A 19,079-nucleotide genomic window follows, 5' to 3' on the forward strand; every position below is an offset into this window, starting at 1 on the left:
GTCATGCGTTTTGGGAAGAAGGGGAAACTTAGTTCCAGATATGTGGGACCATACCTTATCAGCAGAAGAGTGGGCAAGGTAGCATATGAGCTAGAGCTACCCCAGGAAATGTCAGCTGTCCACAACGTATTTCATGTCTCTATGCTGAAGAAGCATACCCCAGATGCCACCCAGGTGATTGAGCCCCAGTCGGTACAGATCCGCGAAGACCTCAGCTATGATAGTCGGCCTATTCAGATAATAGACCGAGCAGTTAAGAAATTGTGGAACAAGGAAGTACCATTAGTCAAAGTCATTTGGCACAGTCACACAGCAGAAGAGGCAACTTGGGAGACAGAAGCCAGCATGAGACAGAAGTACCCAGAATTGTTCTAAGTTCGAGGACGAACTTTTTATAAGGTATGGGGGATTGTAAAATTCTCAAACTTGCATTAGAATTATTTTATGATTTTTCTGGAATTTTTAGATATTTTTCCGGAATTTTCCAAGTAGCGGAAGTAGCAAAAATAATTAAAAAAATAAAATAGCTTAGGCGGGAATCGAACCCGAGACCTATGGTGTAAGGGATAATGCTAGTAACCGGTGAACCCAGCAGGGACGTGCTGAAAGGAAAGGGAGACGATTTAATTTATATTAGAGTTGGGCCCGAATTACCACTTAATATAAATAGAAGGTTTAAGTGGGGTTTGGGTTATTTCTTATTTTTGGGTTCGACAACTTCTCAACCCTCACCACCGAAACCTCACCGCCGCCTCTCCCTCTCCTCTTTCTCTCGGCGCCCCAGCCCCCAAGGTCCATAGGTTCATCTTCCGGCGACGACTCCAACACGAAAGAGGTTCTTCTCCGCGAGAGGAACGCAAAGTCGTGAGCGGATCGTCGAGAAGGTCATCTCCACCGGAATTCGAGCGAATAGAATCGTAAGAAATTACGAACAGGAGGTAAGAAACCCCTCACCTGCAGTATAATAGCTACCGTTTGATTTCCTGTGCATTAGTTTAGTTATATGTGTATGTTTTCGACATATAGGGTGTTTTTAACCTTCCTCGCAGGTTTAGGGATTTAGTGAGTACCTTTAGATGGGCCGGACACGTCATTTCTCCTTCAGTTGGAGGTTTAGATGCTGTTGGGTGCCTAAGGGTAGTCTCCCTAATAGTGAGGGGAGTTAAAGCACACTAGGTGGTCGATTAAATAACTAGCTTAGGAAAAAATACAACCTAGGTATTTTTATTAGCACAGTTGAATGCATTAGAAGCATCTAAATCAGTAAATCAGTTATCCTAGCTTATATGGGACTACGGTTCAATGGGTGGGCTCCCACAGTCGCCTCTAGGTTCAGATAACCTAGCTCTAGGTTCAGATAACCTAGAAATAGCTATTTAGAACAGTTTAGCTATACTCAGTATTTTACTTTTCAGTTGGCACTGTACTGGATTAGATATCCATTGGGATGGGCTCCCATAGTCGGTCACTAGGTATAGATAACCTAGTAGCTCTACTAAATTCGGGATTTGCAATCCCGGGTCTAGTTAGAGATGCACGCATAGCAAATACAGTTGTCGGGCCCAAACAGCAGCATGATTACTATTTTCACTTATTATGATATTAGCTTTCAAACTCTTAATCTAATCCAGTGATTATAGTTTAAGATCAGTTTTGGCTTAGTTCAGTTTCAGTCAGTATCATGCTCCAGCTTAGCTTTTCCGTGTGAATATGCATGATAACTTTATGTGCAGTTGTTATACATGTTTGTATGTTTTGCTTTAGATATGCCATGATTGTATGCTTATATGTCATGCCATGCTTAGTTTATTCAGTATATCCAGCATAGGTTTTAAACAGCATGATTTAAAATCATATTTGCATCGTTGCATGTTTTTGTGAGGTAGATGGTTTCTTACTAAGCTTTTTAACTTACAGATGCTACTTTTCTTATACTGCAGATAAAGGTAAAGGAAAAGTGGACCAGTAGCGGAGGCTGGAGGTCAATGCAGATCAAGATGTGTGTGGCAGGAACTGGAATAAAAGATTCTAAGGGATTTTAGCAAGTTTTACTTAAGCATCAGAACTCTACAGTATTTTGTTATTTGCACTCTAGTTGTTAATCACTATGAATTAGTTCGCTATGCACTCTATTATGCTTAGAACCCTTCTCTTATGTTGTGAGGATGTTAGTTTCCATTATTAGAGTGTTTCCTAGCTTTATTAGAACTGTTGTGTGAGGGTTTGGCACGCCAAAGTGCTGAAATCAGAGTCCCCGAACGAAATCAGAACTCTGATCGGTCTCCAGACCGATCAGAGCCTGGGCAGTGCCACTGGATCGGTCAGCCGACCGATCCAGATAGATACAGTTGTAGGATCGAAAAGAATTTAGATATCTCCACAATGACATGATATTGTCCACTTTGGGCCTAAGCCCTCATGGTTTTGCTCTTGGGCTCTACCCAAAAGGCCTCATGCCAATAGAGATATCTTTTTCTTATAAACCCATGATCTTTTCCATGTGTTTTCAATATGGGACTATGTTTGCAATCTTGCAACCCCAACAATCCCCCCCTCAAACAAAGGACCATGGGCTTCCCACGTCCGATCCTCGACCCACCAGGTCTTCCTGCCCCTCGGTCTACTCGACCTACTAGGACTTCCTTGCCTAGCCGCAACTAGGACTTCCTGCCCCTCGGTCCACCCGACCTACTAGGACTTCCTGCCTGGTGTCTGGTCCTCTTGATCCGAACATAGGAGCCCCCACTTTCTTTGTTCGAGGTCAATATTGTACGCACATGGTTCAATCAGACCATAGCTCTTGTGCACAGTCGGCGGTTAAACCTTCTGGCAGTCCAGGCTCTGATACCAATTGTAGGATCGAAAAGAATTTAGATATCTCCACAATGACATGATATTGTCCACTTTGGGCCTAAGCCCTCATGGTTTTGCTCTTGGGCTCTACCCAAAAGGCCTCATGCCAATAGAGATATCTTTTTCTTATAAACCCATGATCTTTTCCATGTGTTTTCAATATGGGACTATGTTTGCAACCTTGCAACCCCAACAACAGTATGCTACTGTATCCTCCTGGATCGGTCAGCCGACCGATCCAGCACGATACAGTAGCGTTCCAGGAGAGCTTCAGGTGCCTGGATCGGTCAGTCGACCGATCCAGACATACCTGGATCGGTCTGACCGACCGATCCAGCCACACCTGGATCGGTCAGTAGACCGATCCAGTTGGGAACAGAACGACCGCAGCTCCGATCGATCCGTGGATCGATCGGCAGGTCTGTGGGTAGTTGGGAAGTTTAGTCCTAGTCCCTAGTTCAGTTGGGATGTCCAATTTCCCTCCTTAGCATGTGTATACCAGCAAAGAACCAGCAAAGAAGGTCTTTGGCCCTTTCTTACCAGTTGTATCCGTCCTTAGTAGAGTAAAATTTTTAGTTAGCCCAGCTTTCCGCACAGTATAGTTTAGCATTATTGTGACGATCGACCTTACAGCCAGTACCCAGAAGGTGGGTCGTTACAACTATAAATACAACCTTGGTCCAGAAGCTTTTATAACAACAAGTAATTCTTGCATTCAACACTTGTGCACTTCCTTGTTAGTTTAGCTTCTTTCTTTTTATGCTTTCACTGCTGTAAGAGGCTTCTCCGCCTGAAGGAGATCTTTTAGTGTACGATTCATTCCTTTGATTAACAACCTCCCCGGTTATAACCAAGTCAAGTCTGTGAGCCTCTTCTTTTTTTATTTATTGCTTTCTTTATTTAATTATATGCAAGTGTTTAAGTTATAAGTTTGAGAAGGGTGTTTTGTGTTTGTGTTTTTTAAGGGCTATTCAACCCCCCTTCTAGTCGGCCAACACGGTCCAACAAGTGGTATCATAGTCAGGATGCTTCAGGAGGACTAATCGCCTATCGAAGCACCGAATCAATGGCCGGACCAAGCATATACCCGCCGAAGTTCAAAGGGGAATTTACTAGCTGGAAAAAGCGAATGCAGATATTTTTTAAAACAGACTTTGAGTCCACATCATCGCTGCTAACAAGGAGAGAAGGATGTACTTGCGGTGCGAGAGAGATAAGGGCGAGAAAATAGCGAGCCGATGGTCAGATCTTAGGATAGTTAGCGGGCGACTTCTCTAAATACTTTCAATCTTTCTTTGTCTTCTAATTTTAAGAATGCAGGAGGTGTTTCAGACACTAAATCTAGTTTTTTTATTATTTAAAAAATATTGTTCTAATATTTTTTTGTCATTTGATTTTACATTTTGATTCTTTAAATTGAGAATTTTTATACAAATGCACAAAATTACCAATGAGTAAATAAATAAGTAATTTTAATTAAAATTTAACGTGACAAAAAGTGTTATAATTTAAAACTAGAAAATATAATAGGTAATTAATTATGATAGTAATTTAGGTTATTAGGCTCGACAGAGAATGGTTGGTAGCCCATTTAATTGTTGCGTCATGCTGATGACTCATAGTATGGGCATTTGGTTTAGTGAACCTATCTTAAGATTTTTTTTAAAAAGAAAAATGTTTTTTTTAAAAAAATATTAATTATTTGTTGAAACCATGATTAAATCGAGCCAGAGATAATATTTAAAAATCATAGATTGAATTTTATGTAACGTTTGATATCATAATAAACAACCACAAATCAATTGGTTCAATTTTAAAATGCTTAAATAGTAGGTAGATGCAGCCCTTGAAGAAAACTCTTGATCATCTCCAGAGCTCGAGCTGGCTGATAACTTGGAACTTCATGTCCGGCTCCTCGAATAGTGGTAAATGTCAAATTGTGATCATACACCACAGTATATCCCCCAACCTACATATTCATAATAAAAATCATCAAAATTAATGTCATTTGTTCTACTAATCATCACCATCATTAGAGCAACGAAGGGTATCATAGAGGAAAACTTGCCATCAATGTAAACATTTTCAATAACTTGTAGATTTGAGGATAATTAACTATATATCTTATGAAAAGATTTAAAACGACACAATTGTTTACCTCACTGTTAAGCATCCAAGCTCTCCATGGAGCCTTCACTTTAAGCTTTAGCTTCTTGAGAGAGTATCTTGTGGAAGTAACAGGAACTACTCCATCAAAGTCACCGCTGCACAAACCCAAGCAACGCTTAGTTAGGGACAAAAATTGATCGAAAACCCCTTCACTCGCAATCTAATGAATGGTATCTTTGTCATATGACATATGTTATGCAGAAATCTTAAAGCTATCATACTTGCAAAATTGATATATCTATATATGTTATTTTTACTTACACAATGTGTATAAGGACCACAAAATTTATACACCTATCTAATTGAAAGTATTGAAATGGAAAGCTGATTCACACCCTATGATATGATGAAGACATCTAATGATTTTTTTACCTGTATTTTAAAACCCTATTCCCATTAGATAATAATTCGTGAATAATTGGTAACATTGTGGGAGGCTGATCTGACCAACTAGGTATCACTTGGCTGCATGGAGACAAATATAAATAAATGAATTGAATTTTCATTATTTTGTTTAAAAGAAAAATAAAATTATCAAATGGCGTATTCTATGTATGAGATATGTATATACCTACAACCAGACCATGTGTAATTGAGCTTTGTGATATTGGCATGTAGAGCTTTCTGTACCTCAAGATTGTTAAGGTATGCCTCCACGTAATTAGAAGTACAAGGATCAAAATTCTCAATCTGCATTAGAATTTAAGTATAACATTGCAATATGTTAGTTAGTTCTATTCACAATTGATATGATTGAGTGAAAATTCTCAATCTGCATCAGAATTTAAGTATGGCATTTCAATCTAGGCAAATTCCAATCCAACAAGACTGCGATGAACTCTGATTCTTGAGTTAATAGGTCAAATCGATTCGATCTAAATTGGCTCTAAAAATACCAGGAAAATGGGGATAATTAAATGTAAAGATGTTCAGAAGAGACAAACCGAGGGCAATTTTGGAGTCGCCGTCACGCCCTACGAGAAGCACGTCGGTCGCCTCGATGCCTTTGATTGATTTCGGGATTCATTGCTTACCGCGATGCCTTTGAGGTTGATGAGGCGATCTTTGTGGTTGAGTATGGCGTGGGCGAGCTGGGGGACGTAGTGGCCGGCGTAGCTCTCGCCGGTGATGAAGAAGTCCCTCCCCTTATACTCCGGGAACCGCTCGAACCAGTTGACGAGGAAAACCAGCGCGTCGGTCGCCGTCCTACGGTCTCCACTCCTAGCGTAGTCCGACGTGGTGTTGGAGTAGGAGAAGACGACGCCGGCAGGGCTCTCTAGGAACAAGACATTCGCCACTGCATTTCACAATGCACGTCAGTCGTTCGGGGTAATGCCAAAGCAGAAACCTTTTTTCACTCTACTCCCTAAGCTCTAGGAAATAACATATGTTGATGTATATATATATAGATATATATGTTGATGATGATGACGACGACATGTGATCCTAACCTTCGTTCCAAGCGTAGGGATTCCTGTACAGAGTTTTGCCGTCGCTCATGACCCGAAACGGCCCGAGCTCCTCCATGGCGCCGTACCCCAGTGACGAACACCCTGGCCCTGCACCCACCCACGCCACAACAATCACCACTCTATCGATCGAAAAGCAACGTCATTTTCTAATATTTTCCGTACCTCCATTGAGCCAGAGCACAATAGGATTCGACCCGCTGTTCTTGGCAGCCTCGACAAAGTAGTAAAACAAAGCCCGTCCGTTGGCTCTGTCGACTGTGACATACCCAGCGTACTGATCGAAATTCACCCCTTCCGGCTGGCCAGGTAGCCGAACAACCTTTTCCCCCTCCTTCAGCCTGCTATTGTCGTAGACCTTCGACTTCTGGCCGGATACCGAAAGAAGACTGCTCGCCCATGAAGAAGAAGAAGAAGATGAAGAAGAAGACCTCCTTGCTCCGTTGTTAAAGTAGAACTTGTTCAGTGCATCTCTCTGCCTCACCGCGCCGAAAGCCACGCAGTGTAAGAAACAGAGGAGGAGGAGGAGGAGGAAGAAGAGACAAATGAAACTTGGCTTCATTGTTTGATTGGCAATGAGGAATGGAATGGAATAGAATCTTATTTATGGGATGAATCATTGGATAATTATGGGATGAATCTTATTTATGGGATTGATTCTTGTTGCTGCCGGCGGAGATTGATGTGTTTGCTTTGTTTGGCAATGGACTCTGTAAAAGGAAAACGAATGATTAATTTTGAATAAACATTTTCAAAATTAAAAGAATTTTTAAAAAGATTCCATTGTTTTTTCAATATTTATACATTGAAATAACGTATGGTAAATAGTAATTAAAAGATCTTAGAGTGGAAACATGCATAATTAATAATGAGTTCCCATGTATATTCATATTTTATTTAAATCTAATTTATTTTTTCCTTAATTTTTATCAACTTTTACTACTCACTGAATTATTCAATCATTTATCATAATAATTAAATCTAATTAATTTTAGCTCTTCCTGTGAATCACATATATAATGATCGAATTAGTTTTAGCTTGATTATTAACTAATTAAATTAAGTGAGGTTAAATTAACAATGAATTTTAATTTTATTTAGTTATGGTTAAATTATTTGATTTTAAATTTGATTTCGAATTAACTAAAATGTTAAGTTAAGTATGGATTAACTGGTTATGGATGGATTAATTAAGATTAGATGTATTAGTTCAAGATTAATTAAGTGTAAGTCAGAATTATTTAAGTTAGAGTAAATTAGTACTTAAGTTTAAGATTTACAATTATTACTCAAATTTTGGTATATTAAGTGTAATTATGAACTGTTTAATTGAATTAGCGGTTAATTTATCAAGTTTGATTTGAATTAATATTCTTAGTTAAATTAAGATTTATTCATTAATTAAGTATGAATTAAATTGTTTAGTTAACTTTCAATTAAATTGAAATTTGAATTAATTGATTTAAATTAATTATGGATTAGGTTAAATTAAACTTATATTAATCAGATTAATTAAGGTTTATTACATTGATTAATAATTAAGTTTTTAGGTTTTAAAGAAAATAAAAATCTTTTAATTAATTGAATTAATTGTTTAAGTTTTAATTAAATTGATTAAGATTACTTAAGTTTTAATAGTGTTAAATTTATTAAAGTTATAGTTAAGTTAATTTAAGGTTGACATTTAAGGTTTAATTTTGGAGTCATTTAGGTGTGTTTAAGATAGGATTATGTTAGGTTTAAGTTAAAAATTAAAATTATGAATTTAGTTTTAATTGGATTTAATTAGATAAAATTCAAAATAAGTCAAATTTTGAATTAGTTAATTTAGTTAGTTAGTTTAGGATTAATTAAGTTGATTATGTTTTTAGGTTATAAAGAAAATTAAATACTTTTAATTAATTGAATTAATTGTTTAAGTTTTAATTAAATTTATTAAGATTATGTTTAAATTTAAATCTTACATCCATCTCATCCGTTTCTAGCTTTTCAAACAAACAACCTTATATATTCTGTGAGATGATTATTAATTTTATTTTTGTACATTTAATTTGAATTTTTAGAATTGATTGACATTTAAGTCAGATTTAAATTTAACAATTTGTCGGTTAAGTGCATATTTCCAAATAAGCTTCTAGGTAGTGGCGATGCACAAGCGCCTTCTTGAGTATCGAAGCAACGACCATTTCCAAAGAAATTATACACTTAACTTTTCTCTTGAGAAACTTTGATATAACTAGTCTAGGATTTGATGAGGTAGCTTCGGTTAGTTTCACTTAGTTAAGTAAACCAAGTAGGGTACTTCTTATCCCACTTGACTCTCTAAACCAAGCTTTGCCAACGTATTATCTGTAGGACCGTTAGATTCGATAGAGGGGGGGGGGGGGTGAATATCGATTCGAAAAACAAGAGTATAAACGCAGCGGAAAAGTAAATGAACACAGTTATTTTTTACTTCGTTCGGAGCCTGTGACGACTTCTACTTGAAGGCCCGTGGTCCTTGACCACTTTCGTTGGGCAATTCACTAGCAGTTCGAAATAATGATTACAAAAAATAGTACAATGAATGCTAATGAAAATGAAAAGCAAATACCGACAATAAAGACAAGAAAGGAGCGTAGTGTCGGAGCTTTGTTAGCGTCGCAGAAGTGCAGAGCAGTGGAAGACTTTTCTTTTCGTTGTTGTTCTGAAGCTCTCCTCTGACCCTTCTTTTATATGAGGCTCGGGGCGCCCTGGATTCCTTCCGGGCGCCCTGGTGAGACGTGGCAAGTCCAACCAGCGAGCTCCACGTGGCGACGTGCGATCAGGATGAAATTTCCCTCCCGGGCGCCCGGACCCTGTTTTCCCGCAGAATCCGTCCTGCAAGACAAACGTTAGTCCGGAGGCAAATTTACCCTGCAGTAAAGATTGTTAGCATAGTTTTATAGATAAGCAAAGTATGACCTAGATTTCGTCTTTCCGAGACCGGAATCTAGTCATGATCTCGACTTAGATATCCGAAATGGATCTAAGCCGGATCGACGCCTAATGTTCCCTTCCCGGGAACGCGTCCTCGCAGTCACTCCCCTCCAGTGACTTACCTTACTTACCTGCAGACGTCCGGTCAGCCCTTCGACCCGTCTGGACTTCTTGCCAAGCGTCCGGTCAGCCCGTCGACCCGCTTGGACTTCTCGCCAGCTATCCGGTCAGCCCGTCGACCTAGCTGGACTTCTCGCCAAGCGTCCGGTCAGCCCGTCGACCCGCTTGGACTTCTCGCCAGCTATCCGGTCAGCCCGTCGACCTAGCTGGACTTTTCCTGCACACTCGATCAAAGTGTTAGATAACAACAAAACTAACTTAACCTATTTGTCATTCATCAAAACCTGGGTTAAATCGTTAGTGCTAACCGCACCAACAATCTCCCCCTTTTTGATGGAATGACAACCTGGTTAAGTTAGTGAAAACATATGCACGAAACAACATGCATTTAAGTGGTTTTTAAGTTAGTCTGTATTTTCAAATTGGTTTATCTAACTTAACCACCTAACCCTCCTCCCCCTTTGGCATTCATCAAAAAAATGAACAAAGGTAAATAACCATAGTGAAGAGTTACTGTAATAGGTAATCAAATTTTGAAAGATAGCTAAGTTTGGTTCAAAATTTGAAAGATAAAAGTAAAATTTTGAACACCAAGTTAAAAAATAGTCAAGTTGACTTGGGGTAGACAAGTTGAGTTTTGAAAAGTATAAATTTAAAGTTAATCAAGTTTAACTTTTCAAGCGTGTAAAAATTTTCAAATCAGGTTTTTCAAATTTACTTTTCATGTTTAAGTAACATTTGCTTTTCAAAAAGGTAAACTTTCAACTTCGATTTTTCAAAACAAAGAAAAAATTAAACAAGTAAGAATAATTTTTCAAGAAATAAAATTTTTGCCAAAATAAATTTTTAAGGCTAATTTGATAAAAGCTAAGTTTGGAAAGTTGAATTTTCAAGTATATGTTACAAAACTGAATAAGTTTAAATTTGCAATATTCAACTTTTAAAATCAGGTTTAAAAATTAGGTGGGATTAAACTTAGTTAAATTTAACTTTTTGAAAACTGGTGTTTTAAAAATAAGTTAGTTTTAAAATAGATGTAAAAAAGCATTTTTCAAGCACACAAAATTTTAATTAATTTCTCCCCCTGAACTTGATACTTAAAATTTTGAAAATATTTGCTAAAAATATTCAAAGTAATTTTTTTTTTTAAATGAGGTAGAATTTTCTAGAGAGATTTTAAAGAGAAGATTAAAAAATAATGCTTAAGGAGATAATTAAAAAATAAACCTCCCCTTGAATTTGATATTCCTTTAATTTATTAATCCTCCTTATTTATTAATTTTTCTAGGGGATTTAAAAGAAATTGAACCTCCCCCTGAATTGGTTACTCCCCTTAATTTAATATCTCCCCTTTAATACTAAGGTTTGGTTGTGTTAAATTTCAAAGCTCTAACACATTTGTCTAATTTAGTAATACATATATTATTATTATTAAAAAAAATTTTAAAGGGATTTCTAAAACAACATTTAAAAGGAATTTAAAATGATTTTTATAATATGTATTATGTCAATTAACATATGTTTGATTCAGTTTTGATTTTAGATTTAAATTAATATTAGTGGTTAATTTAAGTTTAAGTTAAAAATTTGAATTTTAATTGTAATTTCAATATTAAGTTTTAATTTAAGATTTAATTTTTAGTTAAGTTAAATTAAGTTGAAAAGTAATGTTAAATTAAGTTTTAATGAGTTTTAATTTAAGATCTAATTTTCAGTTAAGTTAAATTAAAAAATAATTTTAAGGTTAAAATGATGTTTAAGATTGAAAATGAGTTTAAAGTCAAAATAATAATTTTTAAAGTGAAAATAGTCTATAGAAATAATTTATTATTATTACTATTTTTTTTTTAAGTTAAAAGAATTTTATTATAGTGAAAAAATAAGAAGAATTTTTCAAAATGATATATAATTTTTTTTTTAAAATAGTTTTAAAATGATTTTTAAAAGTTTTTTAAAATAATTTTTGAAATAATTTTTAAGTTAAAATAATTTTAAAAATACAATTTTATATTAAAATAATTTTAAGTTAAAATAATTATTAAGTTAAAATAGTTTTTAAGTTAAAATAATTTTTATGTTAAAATAATTTTTAAAATAACAATAATTTTTAAAAGGTTTTAAAAGAATTTTTTAAAATAATTTTTAAAGTTTTTAAAATGATTTTTAAAAGAGTTTTTTTTTTTTTTAAAATAGTTTTTTAAAATAATTTTTATAAGAATTTTTTTTTTTAAGTTTTTTTTTTAAAATGATTTTTAAAAGAGTTTTTAAAATAATTTTTACAATGTTTTAAAATAATTTTTTAAAATTTTTTTAACATGATTTTTTAAAAGAGTTTTTAAAAATAATTTTTAAAATTGTTTTAAAATAATTTTTAAAAGAATTTTTTAAAGTTTTTAAATGATTTTTAAAAGAGTTTTTTAAATAATTTTTAAAAATATTTTAAAATAATTTTTAAAAGAATTTTTTTAAGTTTTTAAAATGATTTTTAAAAGAGTTTTTAAAATAATTTTTAGAAATGTTTTAAAATAATTTTTAAAAGATTTTTTTTTTTAAAGTTTAAAATGATTTTTAAAAGAGTTTTTAAAAGAATTTTTTAAAGTTTAAAATGATTTTTAAAAGAGTTTTAAAATAATTTTTAAAAATGTTTTAAAATAATTTTTAAAAGAATTTTTGAAAGTTTAAAATGATTTTTTAAAGAGTTTTTAAAATAATTATTAAAATGGTTTTTAAAGAATTTTTAAAATAGTTTAAAAAGAATTTTTAAAATAGTTTTTTAAATAATTTTTAAAATAGTTTTTCTTTTTTTTTTTAAATAATTTTTAAAATAGTTTTTAAATAATAGATTTTAAAGAATTTTTAAAAATAGATTTAAAAGAATTTTTAAAATAATTTTTAAAAATAGTTTTTAAAGAATTTTTAAAATAGTTTTTAAAGAATTTTTTAAATAGTTTTTAACGAATTTTTAAAATAGTTTTTAAAGAATTTTTAAAATAATTTTTTAAAGAATTTTTAAAATAGTTTTTAAAGAATTTTTAAAAATAGTTTTTAAAGAATTTTTAAAATAGTTTTTTAAAGAATTTTTAAAAATAGTTTTTAAAGAATTTTAAAAATAGTTTTTAAAGAATTTTAAAATAGATTTTAAAGAATTTTTAAAATAGTTTTTAAAGAATTTTTAAAAATAGTTTTTTAAAGAATTTTTAAAATAGTTTTTTTTTTTAAAGAATTTTTAAAAATAGTTTTTAAAGAATTTTTAAAATAGTTTTTTAAAGAATTTTTAAAAATAGTTTTTAAAGAATTTTTAAAATAGTTTTTAAAGAATTTTTAAAATAGATTTTAAAGAATTTTTAAAATAGTTTTTAAAGAATTTTTAAAAATAGTTTTTTAAAGAATTTTTAAAATAATTTTTAACGAATTTTTAAAATGGCTTTTAAAGAATTTTTAAAATGGTTTTTAATGTTAATATAATTTGAATTTGAAATTCAATTTGAAATTCGAAATTTAATTTTAATTAATTTTAATTTAATTTGAAATTTGAAAATTAATTTTAATTTAATTTGAAATTTGAAAATTAATTTTAATTTAATTTGAAATTCGAAATTTAATTTTAATTAAATTTAATTTAATTTGAAATTTGAAAATTAATTTTAATTTGAAAATTATTTAATTTAATCCTTATTCATCTCACCCGATCTTGATTATCAATCAGGGAATCATATAATTTTGTGAGATGAATTAGATTTAATTACAGAGTTTGATTTAACTTGTGTTAGATTCAGGTTTAGCTTTGGTCTCAACAAATAGGCATTCTTCGGATAAACTTCTAAGCTTGGTGAGTCACCTGGACATCATTAGAAGTAACCAACCCTTCGAGGTTTTCCGAATAGTCCTATCCACGGAACTTAGTACTAAACCTTGGTCTACCTAGTTAGGATCCGTAAGGGGTAGCTTCGGTCAGTTCCACTTGGCCAAATGCACCAGATCGAAGCCATATCTTTCTAGACATGCGATGCTCAAGCTTCCCCAACGTACTATCATCCAAAACTTCACCAGTACTACTTGTCAAGTTAAACTTTTGTCCCTGTTTATTCTATTCCTAACTACCCTGCCAGGTAGGTTGGTTGGGGTTACCCTTTTCGGGTAGGTTGGTTAGGGTTACCCTGTCGGGTAGGTTAGTTTTGGAGGTGCCAGCTATTCTGGAGCCTCCCCTGAATTATTGGCCATAAATTTAGTTTTTAGTTCTGGGTTTATTATAGTTAAGTTTTGGTTAAAATTTAATGTTTAATTTGTAATTTAGATTAAAGTTTTTAATTTTGAATTAATTAAATTAGTCAAATTATCTTTCTTTAAGAGAATGTATTTAAAATTTTCTTTCATTTTCACTTTTATTAGGTTAATTGAATTATTTTTCTTTAATAGCTTATTTTTAAAGTTTAAGTTTTTATTCATTTTTAAATTTGAATTAATTAAATTTTTTGAATTATATTTCCTTAAAGGTTTATCTTTTAACCTTTTATTAATTGTTAATTTTGAATTTTTCAGATTATCTTTATTTAATATGTTATTCTTAACATTTAATTTTAATTTTGTTAAATTTAGTTTTGATTTTATCAGTGTTTGATTTTATTCTTATATTTTCTTTATTTTTTAAGTTGATATAATTAGTGGAATTTATTAGATTATTCTTATCGTTAAAATTTAATTTTTTATTAATTAAATTATCTTGGATTTGGATAGGATTTTCTAGATTAATATTGTCTAGATTATTAAATAATTTATTAATTTTATCTAGATCAATATTCACCTTGTCCTCTCTATCATTTGAGTTTTCAGATTTGTTTAGGTTCAAGTTTGAATTTTTTAAATTAATTGGATTTGTTTTATCAGATAATATCTTAGGGGTATTTTTGTAATTATTGTCAACTACATTGTTTTCACATATATTTTCAGAAATAACCAGATCAATGCTCATATTTTCTAAACTACTATTAGCAGGGGTATTTTGGTAAATATCACAAACCTTGAGCGCAACCCCTAATTCAGTAGGCTTTTCGATTGGATCTAACCCGAGTTCAGATTCGATTTTTACTTGATCCTCAAGCTTCATCGGCTCCTCGTGAAGTTTGATAAATTGGGTCCAAAGCTCATGTGCATCTTTGTACTTTTTTACTCTGCATAAAACATTGTTAGGTAAAACATTACAAATGATTTTACTTACATTTGTATTTAGTTCTGAGTTCTGAGAAGGTTTTCTCAATATCAGCCAATAATCAAAGTTTACGCTTCCTAAGAAGCATTCCATTAATCGCTTCCAATAGTTGAAATCTTGATCGTATGGTGGTGGTTCGTGGGGGTTCCGTCCTTCTTGAAGAGTCATTATTCTTGCACACAGAGAAACAGAAAAAAAATCCCAAGACTTGGTCTTGGATTAGCAGTGCTGAAAAAATAATATTTCACTATTTTCAAAAAAAATAATAAAATATTATTAAAATATTAATAAAAAATATTATTCCAAAATTTTGAAAATGTAATAGTTTATCAATACTAAGCAATTGTGAAAAGATGATGATGTGTTTTTCAAAAACAATTTTGGAGGGAAAAAACGAAAGGCGTACCTGCTCTGACTGGTGGTTGCACCAAATCAGAGCGGTACCTGCTCTGATACCACTTGTAGGACCGTTAGATTCGATAGAGGGGGGGTGAATATCGATTCGAAAAACAAGAGTATAAACGCAGCGGAAAAGTAAATGAACACAGTTATTTTTTACTTCGTTCGGAGCCTGTGACGACTCCTACTCGAAGGCCCGTGGTCCTTGACCACTTTCGTTGGGCAATTCACTAGCAGTTCGAAATAATGATTACAAAAAATAGTACAATGAATGCTAATGAAAATGAAAAGCAAATACCGACAATAAAGACAAGAAAGGAGCGTAGTGTCCAACAATAATGAATTCTGGAATTTTTAGATATTTTTCCGGAATTTTCCGAGTAGCGGAAGTAGCAAAAATAATTAAAAAAATAAAATAGCTTAGGCGGGAATCGAACCCGAGACCTATGGTGTAAGGGATAATGCTAGTAACCGGTGAACCCAGCAGGGCCGTGCTGAAAGGAAAGGGAGACGATTTAATTTATATTAGAGTTGGGCCGGAATTACCACTTAATATAAATAGAAGGTTTAAGTGGGGTTTGGGTTATTTCTTATTTTTGGGTTCGTCAACTTCTCAACCCTCACCACCGAAACCTCACCGCCGCCTCTCCCTCTCCTCTTTCTCTCGGCGCCCCAGCCCCCAAGGTCCATAGGTTCATCTTCCGGCGACGACTCCAACACGAAAGAGGTTCTTCTCCGCGAGAGGAACGCAAAGACATGAGCGGATCGTCGAGAAGGTCATCTCCACCGAAATTCGAGCGAATAGAATCGTAAGAAATTACGAACAGGAGGTAAGAAACCCCTCACCTGTAGTATAATAGCTACCGTTTGATTTCCTGTGCATTAGTTTAGTTATATGCGTATGTTTTCGACATATAGGGTGTTTTTAACCTTCCTCGCAGGTTTAGGGATTTAGTGAGTACCTTTAGATGGGCCGGACACATCATTTCTCCTTCAGTTGGAGGTTTAGATGCTGTTGGGTGCCTAAGGGTAGTCTCCCTAATAGAGAGGGGAGTTAAAGCACACTAGGTGGTCGATTAAATAACTAGCTTAGGAAAAAATGCAACCTAGGAATTTTTATTAGCACAGTTGAATGCATTAGAAGCATCTAAATCAGTAAATCAGTTATCCTAGCTTATATGAGACTACAGTCCAATGGGTGGGCTCCCACAGTCGCCTCTAGGTTCAGATAACCTAGCTCTAGGTTCAGATAACCTAGAAATAGCTATTTAGAACAGTTTAGCTATACTCAGTATTTTACTTTTCAGTTGGCACTGTACTGGATTAGATATCCATTGGGCTGGGCTCCCATAGTCGGTCCCTAGGTTTAGATAACCTAGTAGCTCTACTAAATTCGGGATTTGCAACCCCGGGTCTAGTTAGAGATGCGCGCATAGCAAGTACAGTTGCCGGGCCCAAACAGCAGCATGATTACTATTTTCACTTATTATGATATTAGCTTTCAAACTCTTAATCTAATCCAGTGATTATAGTTAAGATCAGTTTTGGCTTAGTTCAGTTTCAGTCAGTATCATGCTCCAGTTTATGTGCAGTTGTTATACATGTTTATATGTTCAGCTTTAGATATGCCATGATTGTATGCTTACATGCCATGTCATGCTTAGTTTATTCAGTATCTCCAACATAGGTTTTAAACAGCATGATTTAAAATCATATTTGCATCGTTGCATGTTTTGTGAGGTAGATGGTTTCTTACTAAGCTTTTTAGCTTACGGATGCTACTTTTCTTATACTGCAGATAAAGGTAAAGGAAAAGTGGACCAGCGGAGGTTGGAGGTCAATGCAGATCAAGATGTGTGTGGGGAACTGGAATAAAAGATTCTAAGGGATTTTAGCAAGTTTTACTTAAGCATCGAACTCTACAATATTTTGTTATTTGCACTCTAGTTGTTAATCACTATGAATTAGTTCGCTATGCACTCTATTATGCTTAGAACCCTTCTCTTATGTTGTGAGGATGTTAGTTTCCATTATTAGAGTGTTTCCTAGCCTTATTAGAACTGTTGTGTGAGGTTTTGCACGCCAAAGTGCTGAAATCGAGTCCCGACGAATCGAACTCGACGGTCTCGGACCGATCGAGGCAGCAGAATCTGTGGATCGGTCCGACCGATCCAGATAGAATCTGATATAGATCTATCCTCCGGATCGGATCGGCCACCGACCGATCCAATGCGTTAGAGCTTCGGAGTGCCACTGGATCGGTCGATCGACCGATCCAGTGGCACTGCCCAGGCTCGATCGATCTACACACCTAGATCGGTCGACCGATCCAATTGGAACGAGGACCCCCGATCGATCCGTGGATCGATCGGCAGGTCTGTGGGTAGTTGGGAAGTTTAGTCCTAGTCCCTAGTTCAGTTGGGATGTCCAATTTCCCTCCTTAGCATGTGTATACCAGCAAAGAAGGTCTTTGGCCCTTTCTTACCAGTTGTATCCATCCTTAGTAGAGTAAAATTTTTAGTTAGCCCAGCTTTCCGCACAGTATAGTTTAGCATTATTGTGACGATCGGCCTTACAGCCAGTACCCAGAAGGTGGGTCGTTACAGAGTGGTATCAGAGCAGTGTTCCATACTTCCTACACACACATCAGCATTGTACCTACAGCTTCCAAGTAAGAATACCTCTACTTAATTTATGCTCCTTGTTTTGCTATTACAGTTCATGTTTATACGCCTACTGCTTGTTAGTAAGTGATAGTTTTTAAACATGATATCAGTAGTTATATAACTGTGATTACATTAGTTATGTTATGTTCTCTATGTCATTAGAAATGGCACGAGGACGCCCTTGAAGGGCACTAGCTACGAGCCCAAGAAGAGGCGGCGATTCGGTGCCTCCTCCGGACCTACGATTAGTGACTCGATTCATGATGGCACAGCAACAACGAAATAGCCACCTTAAAGGCTAATCGTGAGAATACCCCACGTCACCCCGAATTTGACGACTCCGGAGTCTTAGAGGTTCCATCGCTCACCACCACGACACCGACAGAGCTTGGTGAGCCAAGAAAGGAAGCCTATCTGATCCAGTGGCAGCGAGTCAAGACAGAGAACTTCTCAAGCACTAGTGAACCATGGGATGCACAAGCCTGGTTCAAAATACTGGAGAGCACGATGGAGCTTCTGGACTGGCCAGAACATGAGAAGGTGAAGTGTGCCTCCTTCTACCTGACAGGAGACGCACGCATGTGGTGGGAAAGGATCAGAACGAAGCGCCCAGTGAACCAGATGTTATAGGCTGACTTCGAGAAGGAGTTCTTCGAGGAGTTCTTTCACATATGGGTCACAAACCGCCACTACAACGAGTTCACTGAGTTTCATCAGGGCAACCTTTCAGTTGAGGAAGCCGTGAAGAAATTCAATAGGTTGGCTCGTCTATGCCCAGAGCTAGTCAGCACAGAGAAGGAACGAATCCGGTTGATGCTCAAGATGCTGAGGCCAGAGATAGCAGTGAACGTGGCTGGTGGCATACATAGGCCTAGTGCCTTGACCACAGAGCATTACCAGAACAGCATAAAGCAGCAGAAGCAAGTCTCCTCAGAGTCCAAAGGCCAAGGAAACTCTCACACTCAAAAACAGCAAGGCCACAGCTCTAACTGGAAAGGGAACTCCAACAGCAAGCGCAAATCAGGGAGTGACCCAAAAGGAGGACCATCTAGCAAGCGACCCAGTTATCCAAAGTGTGCTACCTGTGGGAAATTCCACCCTGGGGTTTGCCGCAAGGGCACACGAGGATGCTTTGAATGTGGACAAGAAGGGCACATGGCCAAGTAGTGCCCGAACAAGACCGGTCTTCCTCAGCCACAGCAGATTCAGTATGCAGGCCAGCCAGCTCAGTTATATCAG

General features: G+C 35.0%; 1 protein-coding gene across 1 annotated transcript; it reads right to left on the minus strand.

Moving 5' to 3' along the window:
* Window positions 1-4,675: 4,675 nt before the first annotated feature.
* On the minus strand, window positions 4,676-7,053 carry LOC122014068 (serine carboxypeptidase-like 40). Its single transcript, XM_042570256.1, has 6 exons — window positions 6,657-7,053; window positions 6,474-6,581; window positions 6,057-6,319; window positions 5,594-5,712; window positions 5,012-5,117; window positions 4,676-4,822 (listed from the first exon to the last, which is right to left on the minus strand). Exons 1-6 carry the CDS (start codon window positions 7,051-7,053, stop codon window positions 4,676-4,678), a joined length of 1,140 nt encoding a protein of 379 aa, XP_042426190.1.
* Window positions 7,054-19,079: the final 12,026 nt, after the last annotated feature.

Source organism: Zingiber officinale, chromosome 8B, assembly GCF_018446385.1.
Source record: "Zingiber officinale cultivar Zhangliang chromosome 8B, Zo_v1.1, whole genome shotgun sequence".
Classification (NCBI taxonomy): Eukaryota; Viridiplantae; Streptophyta; class Magnoliopsida; order Zingiberales; family Zingiberaceae; genus Zingiber; species Zingiber officinale.

Excerpts from the sequence above, each read along its gene's own strand:
- LOC122014068 (XM_042570256.1), bottom strand. The coding sequence starts at position 7,053 with ATGAAGCCAAGTTTCATTTGTCTCTTCTTCCTCCTCCTCCTCCTCCTC. Across the intron at positions 5,118-5,593 it reads TACACATGGTCTGGTTGTAG|CGGTGACTTTGATGGAGTAG; the intron begins GTATATACATAT and ends GGGTTTGTGCAG. Across the intron at positions 4,823-5,011 it reads CTTGGATGCTTAACAGTGAG|GTTGGGGGATATACTGTGGT; the intron begins GTAAACAATTGT and ends ATGAATATGTAG.